At 37.9% G+C, this 24,844-nt stretch overlaps 1 protein-coding gene across 11 annotated transcripts in view; it reads left to right on the top strand.

Annotated features, from left to right (window-relative positions):
• The window catches only part of RAVER2 (ribonucleoprotein, PTB binding 2), a 93,668-nt gene that overhangs the window by 13,927 nt on the left and 54,897 nt on the right, over nucleotides 1–24,844 (top strand). For all 11 annotated transcript variants that reach the window (XR_011532394.1, XR_011532393.1, XM_070592057.1 and 8 more), the window contains exons 2-4: nucleotides 6,034–6,100; nucleotides 15,312–15,781; nucleotides 18,754–18,945. Coding sequence is in view for 9 of the 11 variants with exons in the window: in XM_070592057.1 (XP_070448158.1) it covers nucleotides 6,034–6,100; nucleotides 15,312–15,781; nucleotides 18,754–18,945 (729 nt within the window). In the remaining 2 variants the exon portion in view is untranslated. The remainder of the gene's footprint in view (nucleotides 1–6,033; nucleotides 6,101–15,311; nucleotides 15,782–18,753; nucleotides 18,946–24,844) is intronic.

The following is a 24,844-nucleotide window of genomic DNA, read 5'->3' as shown; positions in this document are numbered from 1 at the left end:
AGGTAGAAGGGAAAGATATCCAGATACTGAGCCATGCTTGAGAGATTCAGAAAGGCTCTTAGAGAAACTCGTCGAAGCTGAGACCCCGGGACAGAGAAGGTGGCTAGGAGAAGGGAGAGAAAGAGGAAGGTGGAGGACGTTCGTAGCCGAAGATGTACCGAGTCCCAGAGGCAGGAGAGAGCAAGGCCAAAAACTCCTTCCCGGTGGCTGAGGCCTGGAGCTGGAGGGCTCGTGGGTCCGTAGAGGGCAGGCGCGTTGGCCAGGGCAGGTGACTGTCAGCCACAGAAGGGCGTTTGCATTTGATCTTCAGGGAAATGAGGTGCCATTGAAATATGCAAACAAGGGAGTGGTGCAGCCAGATTTCCACCTGTCAAAAGGGAAAATTATGTTGTTGTTTTTTTTTTATCTCCCAAACTTCGTCCTCACCCTGATCCCCGTTCTAAGGTTAGGACGGCCGTAATGCGGTAAGCATTAGAATGTGATGGGAAGAAGCACCTCATAGGTTTTATTTTTGTGTGGGTGACACGTAAGGTACCATGGGTGTAGCAGGTTGCTGTATTTGCTCTGGAGTCTGTTGGCCTGGTTCTGCATCCCAAATCCGTGACACGCATCCTGTCTGTGCAAGTCACCCAACTTCATTGGTCCCCAATGTCCTCATCTTTAAAATCTGTGTAATAAAATCCAGCTTTAAAATCCAGCTCATTGGGTTGTTAGGATTAAATGAGATAATGTCTAAAGTACCTGGGATAAAGTGAGCACTCAGGACATTAACATTATTATTACTGCTAATAAAAAAGGCCAAAGTTTATTAATTTTTTTAGGCCACGTCAGAATGTTCCCCTGGCAAAAAGTTGGTATTCACATGAACTTTCCAGCAAAACAGCCAAACTGAAAGCTGTTAAAAATTTAGCCAAGTTAAAATTGACACCACATTACTCAGCTAATATCATGAAAGGCATTGTGTGATAGGCCCTGTGTGGGCCAAAGCAAGTATTATCTGGTGTGGAACATTCAAATGCAGCTGCAAGCAAGCACTAGCATTTATAAGTTTGGAGCCTAGGAGAGAAGTTTGAAGTGGAAATAAGAATTTGGAGATCACTGGCATGGGGATGTGACTTAAGTCATCTCAATAAATGCAGAAAAAACATTTGATAAAATTTAACACTCATTCTTAATAAAAACTCATAGCAAACAGAAATACAAGAGAACTTCCTCAAACCTAAAGATTAGCTAGAAAAACCAAAAGCAATCATATTCGATGGTGAAATATTGAAAACTTTTCCCCTGAGCTTAGGAGCAATACCAGAATCATTGCTATTCGAGATTGCACTGGAAGTCGTGGCTGGCGTAGCATGCTGACTCCAACTGCCTAAAGACTGACAAGGGAAAGGAAAATGTCAAAACTGTTGCAAGACAGAATATCTTTATGACTTTGGGTAGGAAAGGATTTCTCAAGGCACAAATTGTAAGGGGAGAAATTGATAAATTTGGCTTCATTAAAATGAAAAACTTCTCTTTACCAAAAGAACCCACAAATAAACTAAATGACAGAGCACTTAAGTTCCAGGGGAATACATTTATAATGTAGTTCCCAGCAAAGGCTTAGTGTCCAGAATGTGTTTTAAAAAAACTCAAAAACTCCTATAGGTCAATAAAAAGACAAACGCAGTACAAAAAGGGGCAATAGGGATGAGTAAATCCTTTTCAGAAGAGGAAATAAATGGAAAATAAACGTGAAAAGCTGCTTGTATCAGAGAAACAGATTATGTATAATATTATATTAGTGTGTACTTATATACATATATAGAGAGATTGGTGGACTGATCGTGGAGGCTAGCAAATCCAAAATCTGTACCGCATACCAGCGGGCTGGAAACTCAGGCAGGTGTTGATGCTACAGTCTTGAGGCAGGATTTCTTCTTCTCCAGGAAGCCTCAGTTTTTGCTCTTAAGTCCTTCAACTGATTGGATGAGGCCCACCCACACTATCTAAGATGATCTCCTTTACTTGGAGTAAACTGACTGTAGATTTTAACCACATCTACAAAATACCTTTACAGCAACACCTAGTTTAGTGTTTAAATAACTAGATACTATAGCCAATTACACATAAAACTAACCATCACAATGCCCTACCTTATTAATCAAGGGAATGCAAATTAAGAGCACAGTGAGGTACAATTTTATATCCACTAAATTGACAGAACTGATGTATCTGATAAGACCAAGCATTGTAAGGACTGTCACGTACCGTTGTTGGGAGTGTGAACTGATAGAACCATTCGGCAAATAAGTTGGCACCGTCTTGTAAAGATGGTCATTTTCACGTGTGCAGCCCAAGAATTTCACTCCCTCAGAAACTCTTGCACAGGACACCAGGAGACGTAAAATTTACAAGAATGTACAGTAGTTTTAAAAAAACATATTAGTAGCAAAACAGCAACAACCTGGAAACAAGTAAGATATTCACTGATAGGAAAATTGACACGTGGATCATACTGTGATCACGGAACAGACTGTCAGACAGTTGCGGACAGAGGAACAGCAGCCACGTGGAACACGAGTGAATTTTAGAAACATAATATTAAGTATAAAAAGCAAGGCGTAAAAGATTAAAAATAGCATAATACCGTGTTTATGAGGCTCAGAAACAAATCAAAACAACCTATGGTTTGGGGGCGCGTACCTACCGGAGGAGCGCCAGCTGTCGGGGAGGCGGTGGGAGCTACTGAAGGCCGTGGAGGACTGGGGAACCGTGCTGCTGATGTCCTTAAAGCCTTAAGTTTGGTCGTGAGATCCTGGGCACTCATTTCATTATTATGCCTCATAATTAAAATGTTACAGATGATCTTTGTGTATTATCAAGTCACTTAAAACTAAAAAAAAAGAAATAAAAAATATTTCTTTTTTTCCTTCCAAAACAGTGGGTTTTAAAAAAAGAGTGCTTTAATCTATGAAAACCTTTCTTCAAACAGTTTTCTTTTTTAAATGAAAGCAAGTCTGTGAAAGGCTTAGAAGACAATGAATTCAACTTTCAAACTAAGGCTGGGTTTCGTTCAGGAAGAAGTCCAGAGCAGCTGGAACAATGGTTATTTAACTTTTGGGGTTTTCTTGACTGACTGCTTTGAGCTGAAAGCTATTGAACTTCTGCCCAGAAACCATTTCATATGTGCAAAACTTTTCATTTAATTCCAGGCAGTGACAGTGAATTTGCTCTGGAAATATGTTACTAAAGCTATCTAGTAGTTATCAATTTTGGTGAACTCATCTTATTGTAAGAAATTTGTAGCTGCCATTGCCAGTTAGAGGACTGTTTTCCTCAAAGGTGCTACTTCGTTCCTTAAAATTGGCTTGTAAGTTAATAGAAATGTCCTAAAGCTAGATTAGTACAGGGGTGGGTCATTTTAGTCCTTTTGGTTCTGTGTGGTGGAGCATAGTAGAATTTTGGCAAATGGTTGTTAGGACTCTCTTTCAGGTTTTAAGTTTTTAATTTGGCCAACTTACTGAGGCTCAAATTGAGGGGTGACCCACTTTTGCCTGGGTCAAAACAACCAGGGCATGGAGAAAAACAATCTCTCTCTCTCTCTCTCTTTTTTTTTTTGCAGGAAATTTTATAAGGTTTCCCAGTTGGCAAAATCTGTATCCCACATCTGATACAAAGAAAAGCTATGATTAGAAATATGGCTATTTTAAAAATACAATTTGTAAGTTGCAGAATGTATCTTTGGATACTTAAGATCTCTCTCAGCTGATTCCCAGTTGAATGAGTAACATAACATGTCATTTGTTTATGGACACTTGATAATGTGAAGAGCAGTGTCATGTCTTCTGTATCTAGCATTTGACAGCTGTTAACTAGTGAAATGAGAGATTAGAGTCCATGCAACTAAAAGCATACCCTGGATCCCTTCAAACAAGACCATGTCACCTTCTATATAAAGTATTAAATTAGCCGATTGGCAGATGCATATGTTATGCTAATGAGAGTTATGTTTTCTTAGTGAAGAATATAGTATATGTTTTTTCTAAGTCCAAGAAAACACTGAAGCTTACAAGGTAAAAAATTATCTTGGAGGGCCAGCCTGATGGTGTAGTGGTTAAGTTCACATGCTCTGCTTCTGCTGCCTGGGGTTCACAGGTTCAGATCCTAGGCACAGACCTACACACTACTCATCAAGCCGTGCTGTGGTGGCCCCACATACAAAATAGAGGAAGACCGGCACAAATGTTAGCTCAGTGCCAATCTTCCTCACGAAAAAAAAAAAGAGAGAGAGAGAAAGAAAAGACCATGGTAATAAGTAACCTAACATGTATATTAATCATATTACTATATAATTCATCAAACAATATTTTACAAATTGCTAAGTATATATATTTGAAGACATTTCTAATATTGACTCACTAATAAGGAATTCTAAGTTATCAACTTGACCTTTCTTATCACAGCTGATTGTCTTTTTTCACCCAGCGTTGTTTTTGTACTTTCCCTATCAGACCACTCACTTTTCCTCCTCGGCCTGGGTTGAAAGGGAAAATATTCCTCAGTCTGTAACTGTCTTCGTATTTATTTTCCATTTCCGTGTGAACACTTGCTCAGGTGCTGTGGTATTGTTTTTGTAACTGTTGGTGGCAGTGTACTGTTTTTAGTTAATCCTGGAGGGAATAAGGCAGTGTGGCATAGAGGTTAGGGCTGTGGTCCCGGGAACCAGACCAATGGGTGAATCTCCCCTCAGTCAGTTACTATGTATATGACTGCTTTGCTCTGGTTTCCTGATTTTTAATAAAAGGGGTGTGCTCAGTGCTCTGGTCCCTAGTAAAAGCTAAAATAATGTCAACTATAATAACAGCAGTAATAATAATTATTATTATTATTGAATTAATTAGTTTAGGTTGTGAACTTAACATACCAGCACTTGTGTAGCTTTAGTTTATTCATTTGCAATATCGAGCAGGTTGGCTGTACCTCTCCCATCTGGGATCAGAATCTCCAATGATGTGATCATCCAATTCCTTTAAATAATAACTCCATCTGTTGTATATTATGAGTAAATTTTTCAAGACCAAATATCAATTCAGTGGTGAAATAATTAAATTACATTCACTTTAAGGTATATTTGAGTGGTTAACATATGCAAAGCAATACAGATAACACAAATATATGAAATGCAATTCCTATACTCAAGTATTATCAATTTAACAGGAAGAATTAGGGAAATACAGAGGAAATATGCTGTTTCAGGCCCACAGGTGGATGGAAGTTTGATATCAGAAGAGAAAAGTTCAGACTGGATTAGTAATAGAGGCAGCACAAATCTGAAAGCCAGTTTAAACATCTAGGGGGACCACCGGGAACTAAACTGACCCATGTACCGTACCTTGGTGTGGTTCCTTGTTTTCATACCCAGGGATGTCTAATTAGGTTTACACTTTATATTTATTTATCCTACAGGCTGGTCCTACAAGCATCTACAGCTGTGTTACTTCTTATAAACTCAGCACATAGTACACAAATAGAAATGTTTAATATTCTTTCTATAAGAGAGGCATAAATAAAGTCTAACTATTGTTAGGATTAGGGGTGGGGAGGTGTCATTCTGTGGAAAAGAACTGGAAAACCCTCATGGAAGAACATTTGAGCTGGGATTTCAAAGGATGCGCGTGATTTCAGGTGAAGTTTGGAAGTTTTTGTGGCGTGTTAGCCCCATGTGAGGTCAACATCCCGGCGGAAACAGAAATTCAGAGTGAGGGCTGTGCCTGGTACTCTCATGAGGCAGTGGACATTCATTTCAGCCGGAATGTGGGTCCGTGCAGCGGGTGTGTTGGGAGGTATGTTTGAAGAGGTCGGTTGGTGCCGTATCTGATGGGCTTTGAATGCCTTTCAATTAGATAGTGATGGAGCTCCCTGGAAGATCTTTCCCATGGGGCTTGGTGGTGGCGATGGTGGTGATTGTGGTGGTAGTGACAGGCTAATACAGATAGATTATCCACTGACTGCATTTGTGTGTTTATTGAACTCATATTTTGTCTCTTTCAGGAAGTTCACGATTTATTACAAGACTATGAGTTAAAGTATTGTTATGTGGACAGAAATAAACGAACAGGTAAGATTTCAGTTCTAAGCATCTGATTTCATTTTAATTCTACATATAGTCTTCGTCCAACAAAAAAGCTTAGTGTTTTTTCATTCTTAAGCTAATCTCTGAAATTCTTAAGCATTAAATCATATAAATGTTGCACAGTTTATTTTCTGTAATATTAGTATTCTAAATTTTAATCACATAAATTAGTATAGTTTTACTGGAGCTTTATGAATTTTTATAATGAACATTCTGATATTTTATAACATAATGAGTGTTCATAATAGGCTTGGTATCCTTCAATGTTAATAATATATCACTGGACTTAGTGAATAGATTGATTTGACTCTTAGTGGGGCAAATTGGGAAAACTACTTCATTTTCTGGGTGTTAGTTTTATATCTATGAAATTAGAAGACTAAACTAGATTGTTTCCTTTTTGTACATGTGATGAGTAAATGTTTAAAAACATCTCTTTGAGATGTAAAAAAAATAAGGAAAAGTCTGGAGGATGATATAACCATATGTACACCCCCACTCCCAAATTAGCAAATATTTTATTAAAATAGTTTGTTTTTAAATTTTTTGGGGGGAGGTGGACAAAATGGATGAAGGATGTCAAAAGGTACAAACTTCCAGTTTTAAAATAAATAAGTCCTGGGGGTGTAATGTACAACATGGTGACTGTAGTTAATAATACTGTATTGCATATTTGAAAATTGCTAAGAGGGTCAGTCTTAGAAGTTCTCATCACAGAAAAAAAATTGTAACTATGTATGGTGATGGATGTTAACTGGACTTATTGTGGTGATCATTTCACAATACATACAAATACTGAATCATTATGTTGTACACCTGAAACTAATAGAGTGTTATCAAAAAAATTTTTTTAATGTATTTTTTTGTCTTTAAAAATATATAGATGCTGGAGCCGTAAGGTAGATCTATTGAATAAAAATCTCTGGTAGTATTATGGTCAGGAATTCTGCATTTATTTTCTCTGACTTTTAAAAAAAATTGTGAAAAGGAACGTTACAGATTAAGATGAAATGCAGTTTCTACCCCTCTCTGATTCCATGCCCTTCCTCCCTCCTTACCCTTAGGAACAAGCACTTGTGAATGTGGTGCATCTTTCCAATCTGTGCCATTATGTTGTATATCTAGTCCCGAGAGCTGTTGACAGGTTCTTGTTCTTTTTCTTCTGGACATGAGTCAGATGGTACTTCCCTGGCCCTCTGTGAAGTTAGGGGTGGACTTGTGGTTTGCTTTTTGGTGAATGGAGTGCAAGTAGAAATGATATGGGTCCCTTCTAGATGGAAGATTTCAGAGCATGCACGGAATTCACTGCTTCCCCTCCCCCTCACTAAAGTAACTGAGGAAGGTTGTAGAACCTCTTTCAACTTAGGTGCCATGGTGAGGTGAGCAAAGTCCCCTTCCTTCCTTCCTTCCAGCATGGAATATGCAGCGTGAACAACATGACAAAACTCTTCTCTTTTGTGAAGCCATTGAGATTGTGGAGCTGTTTGTTAAAGTATCTTGACTCATACTTGTAATTTTACTATATGTGTAATTAATAGTGTTGTTCTCGGTGTTTTTAAAAATTTACATAAATGGTATTCTACTGTATATTTTGTTTAGCAACTTGCTTTTTTAACTCTACCTTATTTTTCAGATCTTTCCACGTTGGTTACATATAGCTCTAGTTTATTGATTTAAACTACTACATATTCTGCCCTGTGAGTGTATCACCCTCAATAAATCTATCCGTTACTGATAGGCCTTTAAGAAGCTTTGACTTTTCTGGTATTTCAAACAACGCTGCAATGAATATGCTTTTACTTATCTTCTAATATACATTGCAACTGTTTCTCCACAATCGAATTGCTGGCTCATACATTATGTACAATTTCTATGTTACTGAATATTGACGAAGGGATTAGAGGTAATAGTCCTCTCAGTTCCCAGAGGACCAGGGATAGTGCTGTTCCCACCAGCTAAGATGACAAACCTCGTAATTCATGGTGCCTCAGGAAGAGTAACAAAATTTAAAAGTGACAGAAAGGGGGCCAGCCCCATGGCCGAGTGGTTAAGTTCGTGTGCTCCTCTTTGGTGGCCCAGGGTTTCGTCAGTTTCGATCCTGGGCGCGGACATGGCACCGCTCATCAGGCCATGCTGGGGTGGCACCCCACATGCCACAACTAGAAGGCCCCACAACTGAAATATAGAGCTATGTACTGGGGGGCTTTGGGGAGAAGAAGGAAAAATAAAATCTTAAAACAAAAAATTTTTTTTTGAAAAAAGTGACAGAAGGATCAAGCTGTTTCCTGGTAACTTAATCACATCCTAGAACAAAACTCAAGAATATGTCTATGAATACAAAAACATCCAGCACCCAACAAAGTAAAAATCTACAATGTCTGGCATCCAATAAAAAATTACCAGACATGGAGAAGAAGCAGGAAAATACAACCCATGATGAGGAGAAAAATCAATAAGTTGAAACAAACCTGGAATTGAAACAGATGAATTAATGAAAATGGACATGAAAATAGTTTCTATAACTGTGTTCCATAGGTATAAGAAGTTATAGTAAAAATTGATCATTTTAAGTAATGAAGGCATGGAATATACTAAAAAATACTCAAGTCTAACTTCTAGAGATGAAAACTACAGTGTCTCAGATGAAAAATACACTAGATGGGATTAACAGCGGAGTACACAAAAGTTTAGTGAACATGAATACATCGAGAAAGAAATAATCCAAAGTGAAATACTGAGAGAAAAAAAGACTATAAAACATGAACAGAGGATCAGCCAACTGTGGGCCAACTTCAAGAGTCCTAATATTGGAGTAATTGGAGTCTCTGAAAGAGGGAAGGACTAGCACAGAAAAAATATTTAAAGAATTAATGGCTGAAGAGTTTCCAAATTTGATGAAAACTCTAAACGCAGAGATCCACGAAACTTAACCAACCCCAAGCACAAAAACATGAAGAAAACTGCAACAAGGCACATGGTAATCAAATTTCTTACCATTAATGATAAAGAGAAATTTCTAAAAGCAGCCGTAAAAAAAAAGGATTCATTACTTTTAGAGGGACAGAGATAAAGATGACGCAGATCTTCTGGAAACAAGGCAAATAAGAAGAGCATGAGACAAGATCTTTTCTTTCCTGCAAGAAAAAAATGATCAGCATAGAAATTGACATTAATGAAAGAAATTGAAGAAGACACAAATAAATGGAGAGATTCCATGCTCATGGCTTGGAAGAATTAACATTGTTAAAATGTCCATACTAGCCAAAGCAATCTACAGATTCAGTGCAATCTCTATCAAAATTCCAGTGGTATTTTTCACAAGAATAGGACAAACAATCCTAAAATTTGTGTGGAACCACAAAAGACCCTGAACAGTCAAAGGAATCTTGAGAAAGAAGAACAAAGCTGGAGCCATCACACTCCGTGATTTCAAAGTGTATTATAAAGCTATAGTAATCAAAACAGCATGACATTGGCCTAAAAACAGACACACAGATCAATGGAACAGAAGAGGGAGCCCAGAAATAAACCCCTACATGTACGGTCAATTAATTTATGACAAAGGAGCCAAAAATATACAATGAGGAAAGGAAAATCTCTTCAATAAATGATGTTGGGAAAACCGGATCATTGTCTTACACTATAGACAAAAAGTAACTCAAAGATTGAACGTAAGACCTGAAACCATAAAACTCCTGGAAGAAAACATAAACTGTGAGCTCCTTGGCTTTGGTCTTGGTGATGATTTTTTGTATTTGACACAAAAGCAAAGGCAGCCAAAGCAGGAATATACAAGTGGGAAGACATCAAATTAAAAAGCTTCTGCACAGCAAAGGAAATCATCAACAAAATGAAAAGGCAAGCTACTAATGGGAGAAAATATTTGCAAATCATATATCTGTGGGTTTATATCAAAAATATACAAAAATACTCATACAACCCAATAGCAGAAAAACAATCTGATTAAAACCTAGGCAGAGGATCTGAATAGACGCTTTCCAAAGAAGACATACAGATGGCCAACAGGTACATGAAAAGATGCTCAACATCACTAATCATCCGGGAAATGCAAATCAAAACCACAATGAGATATCACCTGACACCTGTTAGAATGGCTACTATCAAAAAGACAAGAGATAACAAATGCTGGCCAGGCTGTGGACAAAAAGGAACTCTTGTGCACTGTTGGTGGGAAGATAAATTGGTGTAACCAGGACAGAAAACAGTATGTAGATTCCTGAAAAAATTCAAAATAGAACTACCATATGATCAAGCAATTCTACTTCTGGGCATTTATCTGAAGAAAATGAAAACGCTAATTTGAAAAGATATCTGCACCCACATGCTCATTGCAGTGTTATTTACAATAGCCAAGACATGGAAACAACCTAAGTGTCTACTGGTGAATGAATGCATAAAGAAAGTGTGATATATATATATATAATGGAATATTATTCAGTCAGAAAAAAGACTGAAATCTTGCCATTTGCAACAACGTGGATGGCCTTTGAGGGCATTATGCTAAGTTAAATAAGTCAGACAGGAAGACAAATGCTGTATGATCTCCTACATGGAATCTAAAACCAAAAAAACTCAGCTCATAGATACAGAGAACAGATTAGTGGTTGCCAGAGGCAGGGGGTAGGGGTGGGTACAGTGGGTGAAGGATGTCCAAAGGCAAAAATTCCCAGTTATGACATAAATAAGTCCTGGCGATGCAAGGTGCAGCATGATCACTATTGTTTATAATACTCTCTTGCATATTTGAAAGTTGCTAAGAGAGTAGATCTTAAAAGTGCTCATCACAAGAAACAAAAATTATAACTATGTGTGATGACAGATATTAACTAATTGTGATTATTTTGTAATATGTACACATATGGAATCATTATGTTGTACACCTGAAACTAATAGGTATGTCGATTATACCTATGTAAAAAAAAAAAACAAGGAATTATTTACCCACCAAAAATATCTTTCAAGAATGAGGGTAAAGAAAGATGTTTTTCTGTCATATAAAAGCTAAAAGAATTCATTGCCATCAGACTGTATTATAGGAAATATTTAAGGGAGTGCTTTAAGCAGGAAATAAATGATCCTAGACAGAAATTTGGATCTACACAAAAAAATGAAGAATACTAGATATGGTTATTATGTAGTAAAGACTGTTTTCTTAATGTTTAAATCTCTTTAAAAGATAATTGACTATTTAAAGTGAAAATAATAACAGTGTGTTGTAGATATGACAACACACGTAAAAATAAAATGTGTGACCCCAAAACACCCACTGAAATAATATAACAAAGAAACTCATCGATTGTATTAAATGACGTTGCCTAGGATTTCAGTAGCTACAGTGGTGCTTGAAGAGACAGATATAGATATATAATATATATATACTATATAATATAATATACTAAATCTATACTATAATATATAATAATAAATAGATTGATAAAGATCGTTACAGTTATAAACTATGACCTTACAATCAGAGCTTTCTATAGTGGATAAGAAGAAATAATTGTATTAAAATAGGATACATTAGGGAAAAAAGTTTTCATATGCTTGCCATCAAATTTGTCCCAGTAGTAAATTAATTAGTAGAGTAAGCAATAGCAAAAGGATGAATAAAGTTACAACTTGTGTTAGGATGGAGTCCAACTGTGGAATTTTAAAATTTCAGTAGGAAAATGGAAATAGAATTAATCTCTAAACCCCTTACAGCCTTTTCTCTGTAGAGTGACATCTACCACTTCACAAGAGTCAATGTGAAAAAGAAAATTAGACTTTTTTTTTTTAGAGAATTTGTGGCCTTGGAAAGAAATGGAAGAAGCTATCAAAGAGAATCAGTGACCTCTTTTCCTTACTGCCTGAACTTTTAAATTGTCCTCATTATGTTAACCAAATTCTACCATAAAATACCTTATTTGGGTTGAGCAAATGCAGATACTTGAGCGAAGGAAAATAAGAAGTTGCCAGTTTTTAAGTTTCTTGGTTGTTAACCTGTGAATGTATACCTTCATCCATTCAGCCAACACTTACCAAGCCTCCACTCTGTACCTGACGCTGTGGAGACTGATGGAGATGCATTCATTAGTAATGTAGGGGGCTCACAGTTAGTAGGGCAGCAGGTGTCTAAACATCTAGATTATAATACAGTGTGATTTGTGCAACAATCCAGTCAGTGTTCAAAGTACAGAAGCATAATAAAAGAAGGAAGTGTTTATAATAAAACAGAATGGAACACTAACCAGAAGAGAGTGTCAGGGACGTCTTCCTGGAGATCATGGTGCAGTAATACCTGTGCTGGATTTGAAAGCCACCTGGAGGGTTTGGGGTGACCGAAGATATGGGGAGAGATCTTATAGGCAGGGGAGTTAAGTGTGTACTATGTAGATGCCTGAAGTAAGTCACTGTCTAGGGAGCTACAAGCAATGCACTGTTGGACAATAGAGAAGTGTCATGCGGAGGGGAAGCATGGCGGTTAATGAGGCTGGAGTCAGGTCGAACGGGCCTTGCAGGGCGTCGTCACTGAGCTGAGATTTGGTTTCATTGGCAGTACCAAGCCATTGCATTTTAGGCAGTAAACAGACACAACTAAACTTCTGCTTTTGAGAGAGCACTTTGTTGTTATTGTGGGAAAAGGATTGAAAACAGGAAGAGCTAGAAGAATGGAGAAAAGAGGGTGGATTCATGACCTGTTTGGAGGGTAGAATGTGAGGATTCTTTTTACGTGGGGGGTGAGGGAGGTAGATCCTAGAGTAACCCCCAGGTTTAATTTGTGAGTATAGTGCCACCAACTAGAATAGGGAATAAAGGAAGATGGGTGAAATGGGGATGGGAGAGCAGAGATAGGGTGAAGATCCTGCTATGTGTTTGGTCCTGTGGGAAGCAGTGTGTGGATGTATGGGAACTGAGGACTGGAAACACAGATCTGAGAGTTGACAGGATGGAGGAGGCCTTCTCTGAGCTCCCAGACTGGTCATTGTGCCCTTTAATTGCTTTCATGGCCCCCCGTACTCCTTTGATAACACCACTCTTGTAACTCTTTGCTAAATGTCCATCATCCTCTACTGGGTTGTGAGCTCTAAGTTGAAAGGGATCTTACCTGTTTTGTTCACCAACTCATTTCTAGTGCCTAACATGGTGCCTGGTGCACGATGCTGAATAAATGGGAATGGACATGAGTACCCAGGGAAAGAGGGTGGAGAGAGAGGAGAGACTCATGGCTCAGGGCTGCTGGCTACAGCCACACAGGTGTTACTGGGGGGACTCTGCCAGGAAGGCCCCCTAAGGATACCACCTTACAGGTGTGAGTGGAGGGGAAGGAGCTGGCAGAGGACGTGGAGGAAGGAGTGCTCGGGCAGGTATGGGGAGAATCGGGGGTGGGGGGAGCGTCTCGAGGGAGTTAAAGAAGGGAGTGGTTCACACGTTCAAATGCCCTGAGAATTCAAGTCAAATATGAGCTGACGAGTTTATGAGCTGATACATGACCATAATCAGTATTTACAAGTGGTCGTTGGCTTGTTGGCTTGTTTGGGGAAAATGTAGTTAAATGATATTTTATGTCTGCGTAAGGAAAGAAAGGCAGAGAATCAGAATAACTCAAGTCTTTAAAAAAAAAAGGAAAGTTAGAAACCAACAGATATTCATTCTCTCAGTAAGTGCAGTGAAGCTATTTTTCCTCTAGTGTTGGAAGAATTAGCTATTCCTTTGGCAGTAGTTTCCTTATATGTGGAGAGCACGTTAAATGAAAAATGTGTTTCTTTAAAAGTTAGCATCACACCCAGTGTGAGAGCCACATGGGCACTAAGACCAACGAGGGAGGAGCAGATTGAGTGAAGTGACCGGCAGCTGTGCCCCTGCTGTTTCAGTTCCTCTTTCTCTCTTGCTGTATTTGTGTTTGCCATGTTGGTATAACTGAATTTGGGTGAGTTAAATGCTCTTTGAGGCAGCTCCACCGTATGTTCCAAACAGAGTGGGAGAGAAGACGGAGAGGGAGGAACGTTGAGAGAGCGTTTTATTTGGAATATGCGGTTTGCCTTGTGTTTCTTTTAATCGAGGCTTTAAAGTTTTCTTACAGTCTTGCTCCAAATCTCTGTATTCTTTGCTTTTATGACAATAGATAAACAATTTGATATGGCTAGATTTTAGTTTCATCACATACATATTTGTGTGATATTTCAGTGATTGAGAAGCTTACATTTGTGTCATGTTTGAGATTTTGCAAATTGTCATATGTATTTGTACTTAAGGCTGGAACAACTTCATTAAGGAGACAGGACAGATTTTTCTTTATTGTTTTACAAAGATTCCAAGTTCAGCTACTTGTCCGATATCGTAACCCTTGATCTTTTCATACCATATTGTTTATCCAAAAAGTATACCAAATCGTGTGTGTTGTTTCAATCTAATTAATCCAATTTTAAGGAAACGTATACATGATTGGAAAAAGAATTGGCTTTTTTGCTGTACCTTTGTTTTTTTAGTTCTTGTTGTCAAATAGGGTTTTTTTAGAACTCTGGGAAGAGAGAAAGATTTTAAGGCTTCATAAATTTTGCATCACAAATTGTTTGGGGGAAAAATCAAATCTGTATGAAGTTTGAAAAGATTACAAAAACTTTTTTAAAAGATGGAGTATTGTGTCTTATAATAGAACTCCCAATATAATTTCTATACTTTTCTTTTTTTAAAGATGGGCCCGAGCTAACATCTGTTGCCAATCTTCCTTTTTTTTTCCTTCTCCCCAAAGCCCCCCAGTACATAGTTGTATATTCTAGTTGTAGGTCCTTCTAGTTCTGCTATGTGGGACGCTGCCTCAGCGTGGCCTGATGAGCGGTGCTAGGTTCACGCCCAGGATCTGAACTGGCGAAACCCTGGGCCACCGAAGCAGAGCACATGAACACGGGGCTTCTTATATGAATTACTCTTATACTTCTTATTTGAATTACTGGTCATGATATTAGTTTAGTGGGGTGTCGGCACTAAAAAACATAGTGAAATGGAATAGAGAATATGAGTGCCTTGCACATGGTGGGAGTATTACTTTTTGATACTTTTGTTTCTAAACTGTGTATGTGTATGGATGTACTGAGTCACAGACATAAAATGTATTTCTTACTGTGAGTCAAAGTCAAAAAAGTTTGAAAACACTGGCTCAGAAAACTCTTTAATTCATTGTGTTCTTTTCCAGCGTTTGTTACCTTATTGAACGGGGAACAAGCCCAGAATGCCATCCAGATGTTTCATCAATACTCTTTTCGAGGAAAAGATTTAATAGTTCAGCTCCAGCCAACAGATGCTTTGCTGTGTATTACCAACTTGCCCACTTCTTTTACGTTAGAGGAGTTTGAAGAACTTGTTCGTGCTTATGGAAATATCGAGAGATGTTTTCTAGTCTACAGTGAAGTTACCGGCCATTCCAAAGGCTATGGATTTGTGGAATACATGAAAAAGGACTTTGCTGCCAAGGCTCGCTTGCAGCTCTTGGGGAAACAGTTGGGAGCGTCAGCTCTCTTTGCGCAGTGGATGGATGTTAACCTCTTGGCCGCAGAGCTCATTCATTCTAAGTGCCTTTGTATAGATAAACTTCCTAGTGACTACAGGGATTCAGAGGAGCTGTTGCAAGTTTTTTCCAGTATCCATAAACCTGTGTTTTGCCAGGTATGTATTTTTAAGATGTCATTTGAAATATTTAAAAATATCTGTATATTGATCTCTTCTACATGCAGTCACAAATTTATTATACCAATGTGAATATCACAGTGGATAATCTAATTCTACTTGAGTCTGTCATGAAGACTTTAATGTCATGGTAAATTTTAAATCAATTCCTTTTGTTGATGGGGCTGACTATATTGTTATATAGCTAAATATGTCTTAGCAAATCCATCACTTACTATAGTCACCTTCTCATTCCATCCATCGTTAAACCATTCATCCATTGATCCAATCATCCATCCAAGTTTTATTTATCACCTTCTCTGTGCCAGATACTATGTTGCTAAATGTGAGAAATACAGAGACTAGAAAGATACTCTCTCAATACGTCACGATTTTGTAGAAGAGACTTGACAAGTAAGCACATAATTGTAAATCCTGTATGAACGGTGATATGATGGAAGATAGAAAAGTATTGTGAGGTTTGAAAAGAACATATAATTCTATCTTAATGGGGTCATGCTAAGTGAGACATTTAGAAAATCCTGAAAACTGACAATGCTGTAAGAATTTTTAAGCACTTTATCAAAGTAAAATTAAAGATATTCTACGAAATAGACAAAAATATATACTGTATGTGACTCCTTCCCTTGCAGATTTTTGATAGCACCCCAGTGAACTCTTTCTCTCTTGCTTCCCGTCATTTCTTCCTTCTCTCTCCTCTCTCCTCTGATGTTCCTTTTCTTCTTACCTCTCATTTTTCTTCCCCCGTCCCTATTTTTCTTTAATCATATTTTTGTTGAGTCTCTGCTATTGCAGTAGAAATTTTGGAGTTGGAGTATACATTATATACATATGTATTTTTTAAGGTTAATGCTGACATCTCACTTTTTCTTACATTTCCCCTACTCCAATCCTACATAGTAAGCATCCGAGAACTTTATAAAGTTAGAATATTTTGTGACAAATCTTGTCAACTCCTTGCCCAGTTATTGAAAGTTGGTTGTCTTATCATTATGCTGTTCTTGAATGCTAAGAATTGTATAGTGATATCCTGTGGCCATTCATGATTCTTTGTAGCTTTAGGTAAGGCTTTTGAAGCAAACGTGAGGGGAAAGGCTATTTGTTACAAATTGTAATTGAATTATGAATGGAAGGGACCTGAGAGGTTATCTAGTCTGGCTTTCCGTATGGTAGAAAAATGTTTATTATAATATTTATGAGCGACCATTTAGCTTCTGTTAAAATATTTCAAAATAATGGAAAATTAACTAGGTCACATCAGACCGTTATGTATTTAAATGGCTCTCAGTATTGAACTGAAACGTTCCTCTCTGAAACTCCTGATGCTGTGGACATGGATGATTTCAAATGGTGACTTAACATGGTACTATAATTCGTATAGGCATGAAAGTTATCAGAATGAGCCAGGAATAATAAAAAATGGTTTAAAAGTTTTCAGAAGATGAATAAAACAACTTTGCGATGCCTTTATCCAGGATCTGGTAAATTCAGGCTCTTTTGCTTGGTGCATCGCCATAGACTATATTGAAGACATCGTCTCTTACCTTGTGGTCAAAAGAGACCAAAGAGACTAATGGCTTTTACCAGTCTGACTCTGAGATCTGGTTTGGATTATAAGAGGCATGAGGTTGTAGGAGAAATGTCCCCAAGAGCTACATCGTTTCCCTTTCTCCCATGTGACTGGAAAAGTTTTATGGAGGAAAAGATATTTGAGAGCAATTTTAAAAGAAGGGAGGAATGCGAAGGAAGAAATTTGTTTCAGCTGTAAAAGAAAGTAGAAGAAAGTTAAGCTTAAAAAATAAGAGAAAAGAAACCACAAAGGACTAAGAAATGATTTAATTGTAATATCAACTTATGAGACGCCAAATCCAAATGGAAGTGTTGTAGATGTGTCTTCTCAAAGACATACCAAGCTGAATTTTATTATATTTATCACTTTATAGCGTGATTGTGTTGAAGATAATTCAGACATGTTCAAAACTTAGAAACAACTTAGTGTCTTATTTTGCTATTATTTTTGCTCTTTGTACCAGCCTGTACAGATCCAGGACTTTAGTATCTTCCTTTACACTCTTACAGGTGGGTGACTGGAAAGAAATTGAGTTCCACATGGCAGGAGTTTATTTAGGACACATTCAGAAATAAAGGCCGTGTGTTGCATATGGTATTTTTTTTTTTGAAAGATTTTATTTTTCCTTTTTCTCCCCAAACCTACCCACCCCCCCACCCCCCCGGTACATAGTTGTATATTTTTAGTTGTGGGTCCTTCTAGTTGTGTCATGTGGGATGCTGCCTCAGCATGGCTTGATGAGCGGCACCATGTCCGCGCCCAGGATCCGAACCGGCTAAACCTTGGGCCACTGAAGCGGAGCGTGCGAACTTAACCACTCGGCCACGGGGCCGGCCCTGCATATGGTATTTTATCAAACCTGGGGCTTTACTGTGGTATGCTTGACTGGATTCCTGGGATCTGCCTAAAATATTGAAATAAAAGTTGAACATGGTTCCTCCCACCTTTCTTCTCTTGATAATACACACTTTCTTTTACATAGAGGTATGGTCAAATAATTGTTCAGTATAGTCTGATTATCCATGTATCTGGTGAATTTATTTTAAAGAAAGTTTTTATTATTGTGTCCCTATATTTTCCTATCAATTACAGATATTTCTTAATATATAGGGAATGTGGTCATTTTGGTTTTGACTTTTAAAATAAATTAGAAAAATCAAAGAATTAAAAAGAAACGACAGAATCTTGTTTATTTTCTTGTCTTCGGGAATGACTTATTTAAGCAACTAGTCAACTTTTATTTTCAGAGAGAAAGAATACATTGTTTTCACCAATATCGTGCTCTGATACATTTGTTCTTGAATTTGAAAATTATATGTTGTAAATAAATATTTGTAACTAAGTATCAGAATTCCCCTTTTAATGAAATGTGTTACATCAGCTTGCACAGGATGAAGGTAGTTACGTTGGCGGCTTTGCAGTGGTTGAATATAACACTGCAGAGCATGCTGAAGAGGTTCAGCAAGCAGCTGACGGTATGACCATCAAGGGCAGCAAAGTCCAGGTTTCCTTCTGTACCCCGGGAGCGCCAGGGCGAAGTACCTTAGCGGCATTGATAGCAGCTCAACGGGTGGTAAGTTTGTTTTTCTTTTTTTTGGATATAGAAAAATTCTAATACCATTTCAATCTATCCAAGGTAATTGACTGTTGATTAGACCATTGTTATAGTTCTATTACATAAAGACATTCTTCTTTTTAAAAAATTGGCTAAATGCTCTCTGTCAAATCAAGCCAGGAGTCATTACAAAAGAAGAAATTGTGTTTAGTAAAGTGTACTCATCTAATGAAAATTTTTTTGAAAGAATTTCATTCATCCGAGAAACGTTTGAGTTCCTGTTCTGAGTTTTGAGTGTAATATGCCTCTTCTTCAAAAAGTGTTTGTAGATGTCCATCGTACACATAGAGGAAGATGTGCGCCTTGTTTTTGCACACATGGCACATTGTACTTCTTCACTGCAACCATCTACTTGTTCCTCTCTCTGCTTTGCTACTCGGGAAGTTCCTCACAGGTAGAGACTCTTCCCTCTTCACAGGTTTTACTCCTAGCGCTGAGCCTAGCAAGCAGCTATTGATTGAAAGATAGTTCTTTTGGACGTTAGTCAGCCTCTTCCCCCTCGCCAGCAAGCTGTAGTAAAACCCTTTCTCTCCTACCCAAAATAAATAAATAATAATAATTATTATTGATTGAACGAAGGCAGAAGTGCACTTTTGAAGGAGTCAGGGAGCACTTGATGACAAAGGTGACATTTGAGTGTGACAAAGTAGGATTTTGAAATGCGTTGATTGGGGGGTGGAGGGTAGGATTGCTAGATAAATACAGATTTTGCATGAGACATATTAAAAAATTATTCATTGTTTGTCTGAAACCCCAAGTTAATGGGGCATCCTGTATTTTTCCTTGCTAAATCTGGCAACCCTAAGGAGGGAGAGTGCGTGGTCACACTCTAGCTGCAACAAAGCCTGTCAAGCAGTAGGATGCGATGACTGGGCATGCCTGTAGAGTGGTCAGTGGTCTAGGTGGACTGAGGGTCTCAAGGGATGTATCGTGGGACGGTAGGTCGATGCCAAAGCAGGCATGGCTGCTGAGCACTCAGAGAATTTAGCTTGAAGTTGATAAGCAGTGGGGACTTAGAAAGTATATAAAGAAGGTAGTGGCAGGATCAGAGTTGAGCCCTGAAGAGGTTCGTCTGGAAGCCGTTTGTGGATGATCTGGAGAGAGAGGCATTGGGGGGAGGGAGGAGCAGGTAGGAGATTGCTGTGAGCCCCTCCTCTCCTGTCACTTGCCTCGTCCTCTTATTCTTTGACCTCACCTCTGGTCCTGGATCCCTTCTCCCTTTTTTCTTAGTTTGTCCTTGCCCTCTGAGGTTCTTCTGTCATTCGCGTACGCTTGCTTGCATGATTCATGCTGTCAGCCCTTCTTTCCCTATCAGTTTCATTGCCTCTGGTTAAGCTGTCTCTTTCTTGGACTGGATTTGCTGAGTTTACCATTCTGAATCCATCCAGTCATCTGCTTCTGCAGCCGGGGCACTGTGTTCTCTTGGAGAAAAGCAACAACTGGGTGTCTTGATGCCACTACAAATGTCAATGTATGGCATACGTTTATAGGTAGTCCCCCCTAAAACTTTAGCTCATCTCTCATCAGCTGCTCTTTTCCCTTTTTTTCAGCACTTATCTCCAACCTTCTCTCTTCTCCTGCCTTTGTCCTTCTTTCTATCAGACGATCACGGCTCCTACTTTATAGAAATGTAAAAGCCATGTGCTAGACTCGTTCATTCACTTTTCTCATACTCCCCTAGCAAATGTGCCTCCATTTTTTACTTCCTTTTCTGTCTAACAGCTTTCATTCCACAAATACTTATTGGGCCCCTACTACCTTCTAGGTGTGTTAGAGATGCTTACGATTCCTCAGGGAACAAAGCGGATAAAGATCTGTACTCTCTTGGAGGACGAGCTGTGCCTCCTGCCAAAGCGGGGGCTCAGGACTGCGTCCTCCATCCTCAAGAATCTTCGTCCTCACCTTTCAGCTTACTTTCAGTTCTTGCTCCGCCAGCTCCGTCCCATCGACTGATAAACATGCTTAAATCTTTTCCTTTAAAAATCCTCGCTAGATACTGGCCTTCATGTTACCATTCCTTCACAGCTGGAGCTTCTTCAATGATTGGCCCCACTCGTCGCTATTTCCCATCTCCCTCTCAGCCTAATGCGATGGAGTTGCTGCCTCCACTGTTTCAGTGACTCTGTGCTCATTAAGATTAACAGGGATTTCTTAATATGCAGGTCAAATAGGTACTTTTCAGTCTTTTATTGCTTGGTGCCTGCAGCATTTAAAGCCTTCTCCTACCTTGAATTCTGCCCCGCCATCTTTTTCCTGCCTAGCTGTTCCTTCCCTTTCTTCTTCCTTTTCCTGAAGGGCTGTGTCAGCAGACTTCTCTGTTTGATCTTCTCACTTTCTTCCTCTTCAATTCGCCAATTCCTTCAGTTATTGCATTTCAGTGATGACTTCCAAGCATATATCGGACCAAACGGCTCTAAGCACTAAATCTATATTTCCAAATGATTATTAGACAGTTCACCTTTATGTTGTATAAATAGTTCAATTTCAGCATTTCCAAAGGATGCCGTGTTTCTCTGGGGCTTGTTTCCATGTTTTGTAGTGTCTGTGTTCATCACTTGTATCTATGGCATCAGTTCGTCCGAACTAAAACTGAACCAAAAGCTTGCTTAATCATGGTCAGTCTCCTCACCTACTCAGATGCAGGTGTCAGACATACTGGCAAATCCTTTCAATTCCACTTGCTGATCTCTCTTCTATCCTTGGGACTCAACAGCCTCTTTGTTACTCTTCCCACCTCACTAACTGGAATACCTTCTGTGTGTCGCCATGTCACTAGACTTTCCAGTCCGTCTTCCATGGTGCCACAAGAGTGATCTTTCTCATCCTCAAATCGGATTATGTCATTCTCTTGCTTAATATTCTTTAGTGCATGCTTAAGTTCAAATTCCTTATCCGGCAAACAGGGCTTTTTATGATTAGATATCAGTGATAGTAAGAAATCTTAAATTTTCCTCAGTCTTAAATGTAATGTACTGCATTGATGTTTTCTATAGGTTCTTCGTACATATCATTTATCAAGTTTTTTGAGATTTAAAAAAGAACATAAATAGATATGGAACTTTAGCAGAATATTTCTACAACTATTGTGATTTGATTTCTCCTTAAGTTCATTAATGTGCTGAATCACATTGATATTATATATTTTCCAATGCTAAATCATCCTTGTGTTGTAAATCCTAATCGATAATGATTTTTTCCCAATGCGTTGTTTGATTTGATTGGGTAATGTTTTATTTGGTGTATGTGCAGATGTGCTCATAAGTGAGAAATGCTTAAAATTTTTTTTATCATTTTAACTTAATTTTGGAATCAAGAGAATACTTGCCCTCATTAAATAATTTAAGTTTTTTTCTCCCCCTCCCACTTTTCTTTCTATTTCATGGATCAATTTGCATAAAATAGGGGTTGTCTGTTCTTTGAAAATTTGAGAGGTCTCATTTATGAAACCATGTAGATGTCACCTTGAGCCTCTTCCAGAGGGAAATCATTGATTATGCTTAAGTTTCTTCAATGGATATTGATATTTTGGTTTTATTTTTCTCTCTGTACCATATTTGGGCATTTGATTATATGCTACAAATTTGTCCATTTTGTCTAAGTTTTCAAATTTATTGGCACACAGTTATTTATATTTTATTTTTTAAATTTGTCATTTCTAGTGTCTTTTACATTGTGTATTTTATTTTCATTTTTTTCTCCTTGATCAGTATTGCCAAAGATGCATCTATTTTGTTTTTCAAAGAAGTAGCTTTTGTTTTGTTCATTATTTCTATTTTTTTTTATCTTTTGCTTATTTCTGCCTTTGTCTTTATAATTTCTCTACTTCTTCTCTGGATTTGCTCTTTTCCTCCCCATCTTTATTGATATCAATGCTTAGCTCCTTTGTTTTCAATCTAGATTCTTTTCTGATGAACATATTTAAAGTAACTTTACTTCTATAACTAATGCTATAACCTATGTGTCATTAATTTTAGATTGTGAATGTTTCAAATATTTGTTAGGATTTTCTTTTAAACTCAAAGGTTAATTAACAGTTTGTGGGGTTGTTTTTTTTTTTCCAGTTTATAGCCACTTAGGAACTTTTAAAAGGTATTCTTCTGATAGAGATTTTTTGAATTGAGATATAATTGACATAGAATATTATATTAGTTTCAGCTGTGCAATGTAATGATTCAATATGTGTATATATTGTGAAATGATCACCACAGTAAGTCTAATTACCATCTGTCTCCGTACATAGTTATAGAATTTTTTTCTTGTAATAACTTGTAAGATCTCTCTTAGCAACTTTCAAATATGTAATAGAACATTATTAAATATAGTCACCATGATGTACATTACATCCCTATGACTTATTTATCTTATAACTGGAAGTATGTACCTTTTGACTCCCTTCACCCATTTCGCCTCCTCCCCTCCACCTCACCTCTGACAACCACGAATCTATTCTCTGTATCTATGGGCTTGTTTTTTTTAAGATTCCATGTATAAGTAAGATCATATGGTATTTGTCTTTCTCTGTCTGACTTAGTTCACTTAGCATAATACCTTCAAGGTCCATCTATGTTGTCACAAATGGCAAGATTACATTTTTATTTTTATTTTTTTTGGTGAGGAAGATTGGTCCTGAGCTAACATGCTTTGCCAATCCTCCTCTTTTTGCTTGAGGAAGATTGTCGCTTAGCTAACATCTGTGCCAATCTTCCTCTATTTTGTATGTGGGATGCTGCCACAGTGTGGCTTGATGAGTGGTGTGTAGGTCTGCGCCCAAGATCTGAACCTGCAAACCCCAGGCCCCTGAAGTGGAATGTGTGAACTTAACCACTACACCACCAGGCCAGCCCCTTTACGTTCTTTTTTATGGCTGAATGATAATCCATAATATTCAGCCATTTTTTATGGCTGAATAATAATATAATACATATATTAGTATACACACACACATTTTCCTTATCCATTTATCCATCCATGGACACTTAGGTTGTTTCCATGTCTTGCCTATTGTAAATGATGCTGCTGTGAATATGGGAGTGTAGATATCTTTTCGAGTTAGTGTTTTCATTTTCTTCAGATAAATACCCAGAAGTGAAATTGCTGGGTCATATGGTAGTTCTATTTTTAATTTTTTGAAGAACCTACATACTGTCTCCCATAGTGGCTGCACCAATTTGCATTCCCACCAACAGTGCACAAGGGTTCCCTTTTCTCCACATCCTCACCAACGGTTATTTCTTGTCTTTTGATAAGAGCCATTCTGACAGGTGTGAGGTGATATCTCATTGTGGTTTTGATTTGCATTTCTCTGATGATTAGTGATGTTGAACATCTTTTCATGGGCTTGTTGGCCATCTGTATGTCTACTTTGGCAAAATGTCTATTCGTATACTCTGCACATTTTTTAATCAAATTGTTTGTTTTTTTGCTGTTGAGTTATATGATTTGTTTATATATTTTGGATATTAATCCCTTATCAGATATATGATTTGCAAATGTTTTCTCCCTTTCAATAGGTTCCCTTTTCATTTTGTTGATGGTTTCTTTTGCTGTGCAGCTTTTTAATTTGATGTAGTTCCATTTGTTTATTTTGACTTTTATTGCCTTTGCTTTTGGTGTCAAATGCAAAATATCATTGCCAGGACTGATGTCAAGGAGTTTACCATCTATGTTTTCTTCTAGAAGTTTTATGGTTTCAGGTCTTACATTCAAGTCTTCATTTTGAGTTAATTTTTGTGTATGGTGTAAGATAGTGGTCCAATTTCATTCTTTTGCATGTGGCTCTCCAGTTTTCCCAAAAGCATTTATTAAAGAGACTGTCCTTGTCCCCATTATATATTCTTGGCTCTTTTGTTGTAAATTA

This window comes from Equus przewalskii, chromosome 24, assembly GCF_037783145.1.
Source record: "Equus przewalskii isolate Varuska chromosome 24, EquPr2, whole genome shotgun sequence".
Lineage (NCBI taxonomy): Eukaryota > Metazoa > Chordata > Mammalia > Perissodactyla > Equidae > Equus > Equus przewalskii.
This window is presented reverse-complemented; position numbering and strand designations above follow the sequence as displayed.